General features: G+C 35.8%; 1 protein-coding gene across 1 annotated transcript; it reads left to right on the forward strand.

The window, feature by feature from the left end:
• The first annotated feature begins 513 nt into the window (after window positions 1-513).
• Window positions 514-2,353, forward strand: LOC104119018 (WD repeat-containing protein RUP2). The gene has a single exon (XM_009630407.4). The coding sequence runs from the start codon at window positions 796-798 to the stop codon at window positions 1,954-1,956; it is 1,161 nt and encodes a 386-aa protein (XP_009628702.1). The 5' UTR covers window positions 514-795; the 3' UTR covers window positions 1,957-2,353.
• Window positions 2,354-3,920: the final 1,567 nt, after the last annotated feature.

Consider the following 3,920-nt stretch of genomic DNA (forward strand, 5'->3'; position numbering starts at 1 on the left):
TCTGTATCCTCACATTATTTGGTTAAAGAGAAAGTGCCAGTCTGGTGATGCCTATTCAAGAAATCTCATGATTGTCCCCACATTCTGAGTCAAGTGGTAGAAAAATCATGGGACACTAAATAAAATGGGATAAGAACTATCAGGTAGACAAGTTTAAATTTCAGTGGAAGTAAAAATATTAGGAAATTCTTTCCATCGGTCCAAACTTTAGTGGATAGAGTTAGTCAATAGTATTTGTGCCTCTGAAAAATAATAAATACCCTATAAAATTAATCGATAAGCATACAAACCAATCTTGAATACAACGATTATCAACAAAAAAAACATGGGACACTATCAGTTTCCAACTTGCAAAGCTGAAAAAATTTGTTATATCAACTTCCTTATGTTAAATTCTCAATATATCATTGGACTTAATTAATAAGAGTACATAATCTTTATGAAGAGACAAAAGGCTTTGCTTATTCCACGTAACACTGTGTGCATTAGCATCCACAGCATTTAAGTTGTTTGCAAAAGAAATATGAGGTACATATGCTACCACAATTCCTTTTTGTCTCCTCCACTTGTTATACTACTAAACCATATACTTTTCTCTTCTCTCTACACCAATAACCAAATCTAACTCCAATTCCCTGTATTCTTTACACTATACTACTACTCAAAAATCCATCTAGTATATAGCTTATTTTTCTTGCTTAATTTACTAAAATGTCTTGCACCAACTCTTCTCTTAGCTACTATACAACTATTATTTCTCCAAAAAGTTAACCATCACTTTGACATGAATGGGAAATGACAGATATCTCATCAAGACAAGAAGCAATAGCAGAAATACAAGTAGCAGAAGGAGAAGAGAAATTAGGATCAGAATTACAAGAAACAGAAAGAGAAGAAGAAGAAAAAGCAAGATGTGAATGGGATTTTCATCTTTCTACTTTCATTTCTAATTCTTGCAACAATAGCATTAATGGATCTGCTTGTGACACACTTGGTGTTTTAGAATTTGACCCTTCTGGTAATTTCTTAGCTTCTGGTGGAATAGCTAGGAAAATTAGAATTTACAACGTAAATTCTTTGTTACAAGAAGAGAGAGAAGGTGGAAGGCTTGTTTCTTTGGATCATGGCAATGCATGTAACTTTTACATGTGTACTCCGGCAAAGCTAAGTAGTTTAAAGTGGAAACCCGGATGGGGGAGTCGGGTTTTAGGGTCGGGTGATTATGATGGAGTTGTCATGGAATATGACTTAGAGAAGAAAATGCCCGTTTTCGAACGAGATGAGCATGGTGGTAGACGGGTTTGGAGCATTGACTATTGCCATTCGGATCCGGTTTTGGGTGCATCCGGGTCGGACGACGGAACCATGCAAATGTGGGACCCCCGTTGCGGGGACGACGGTAAGTGCTTGGCTAAGGTACAACCTAGCAAGCAATGTAATCCGGTATGTTGCGTGGAATTTAATCCGTTTAAAGGACCAATTGTGGCCGTTGGATGCGCTGACCGGAGGGTCTACGCGTACGATATTAGGAAAATGACGGACCCACTTTTCGTCCTGGACGGACATCAAAAAGCGGTTACTTACATTCGATTTTTTGATGAACGTACCATTGTGTCTTCGAGCATAGACGGGTGTTTAAAAATGTGGGATGCGGAGAATCAACATGTTATTCGTACCTATAAGGGGCACGATAATAGTAGGAGATTCGTCGGGTTATCGGTATGGAGACCCGGTGGATTAATTTGTTGTGGCTCGGAAAGTAACCAAGTCTATGTGTATGACAAGAGATGGGGTGAGCCAATATGGGTCTATGGGCGTGAACCCACGAGTCTAACCGGGTTCGACCATGGGTTCGTTAGTAGTGTATGCTGGCAGCAAAAGGAAGAAAATCGATGCACACTCGTGGCCGGGGACTCAGATGGAGTTTTGCGAGTTTTTAGTGGTAAAAGAAGATAGACATATTTAGTGACGGATGCAGAATTAAAATTTGACAGAGGCTAAAACATTTACCAGAGAGAGGGTTTTGCCATAAGCATTTGGCAAAATGTGTACTACTATTATTTTTCACGAGAAATCATAGAAACAATGGCCAACTCAAAAAGGTAACCGTTTTTTTTTTTTTCCTTTTTGTTGGCCATTTACTTTGTCTGAAATATATAGAGGATTCTATAGAGAGAGCTAAAGAAAAAAGGGAAAGAATTGCAATGCCATTTTATTCTCCTTGTTCTCTCTCTTCAAGGTGACTGTAATAAAAGCGAATATTACTGACAGAAATTTTTATATGTGTATGCTTTTGCTGAAATATCAGCACTGCTGAAAGTTATAACGAATAGGTTCTCTTATTTTTCATCAATGCAACGGGAATGTTTTGTTTGGAGAACATACAGGCACGTAAATTAAAGACCTTAGTTTGAGTGTCATTAATTAATTAAATTACTCTAAGATTCGTTTGGTAAGAATTTAATGCGTTTCCTCCATTTATCTAGTTCATGTTGGTGGAAAATGCTTGATAATTTATTAGATCTCTTTCTTGGAAGAGTGAATTTAGTCTTATTACAAGTGAGTAGAATAGGGCTTTGTTAACTTGAGAACATTTCGGAGACACAATTTGTTACTTCATTTTTTTACTATAGATGTCTCCGGGGGCATGTCTCTTACAGAAAATAGGGAAATTGGCTCATGAGCTAATCGTACTCCAATAATTCATGTTGATCCGCTTTATTATTAGATGAATATAGAAAAGAAGTAATTAATCATATCTAGTTTATGACCTACAATCAGCGTTTTAAAAGAAATTGGCGTAAGGCGAAGCGTTTTACATATGTTTCAGCGAGGCGTAAGCCCCGAGGCATGGGGCGTAAGCCTCATATATATGTATTTAATTTTTAATAATTTATAAAATAATATATTTACAGTAAATATTTATAAATATGTAAAATTGTATAAAAATTGAAGAAAACTATAAATATATGAAAAGTATATATATAAATGTGCTCCATCCATACAAAAAACTAGTCAAAATAATCTATTATACGCTACTTAGAAGCACAAGTAATTTGAGTTGAAAAAATAAAGTTTTCTACATGGAGGAACAAAAAGAATGACTAACCTACAATTTAAACTTTGAACTTGCTACTACGAAGGAGAATGGAGTTCTCTTTGTATTTGTAAAAAAATTTAAATATTTGTTACTTTTGGGAGATATTAGTAGACTAACAGACAAGATAAAAAAATTAGAAAAGACCATGATTTGGCGCTTCAGTCAATAAAAAAGGTCTTGACTTTTAAATTTAATAAATTTCAGTCCCTTTTTAAAACTTTTGAGTAATTACCAAGCTGACTTTTGAGAATTTGGGTATTATATGAAAGACTTATTCAACAAATTTTATTTTAATTTAAAAAAGTCTCTGGGCTTACGCCTCAAATGCCCTGGCGTACGCCCCGAATGCCCGGGGCGTACAGCCCGAATTGCTGGGCGTACCCTCTTGAGATTTTCGCCGCACACCATCGCCTCAAGGCGTTTTTGGTGCGCTTCGCCCCAAGGCTCACCCCGAAAACGCCTTTTAAAACACTGCCTACAATTAAGAAAAAGACTAAGATTTTAGGTTTGTTTGTGTAGCTCAAATTATGAATTGTGCAGCTGTAACATATGTCCCCTTTTTTTAAAAACAACTGTAAAATGTTCTTGAAAAGAAACAAATATGAAGAGAGAAGATGGAATTTGCTAAAGAAAAATGAGGATTTGAGTAAGCGGGTCGATTAAATTTCATGGATAATCATTTAACTATGTGTTTATTACACAAAAGTCATTATTCTTTCTTTTGCTACGTAAAAGTCATTCAACTTTGTGTTCATTGCTCAAATGAGCAATGAACACAAAGTTGAATGACTTTTATTTTACTATGCTCTACTTATCACAA

Source organism: Nicotiana tomentosiformis, chromosome 5, assembly GCF_000390325.3.
Source record: "Nicotiana tomentosiformis chromosome 5, ASM39032v3, whole genome shotgun sequence".
NCBI classification, from domain to species: domain Eukaryota; kingdom Viridiplantae; phylum Streptophyta; class Magnoliopsida; order Solanales; family Solanaceae; genus Nicotiana; species Nicotiana tomentosiformis.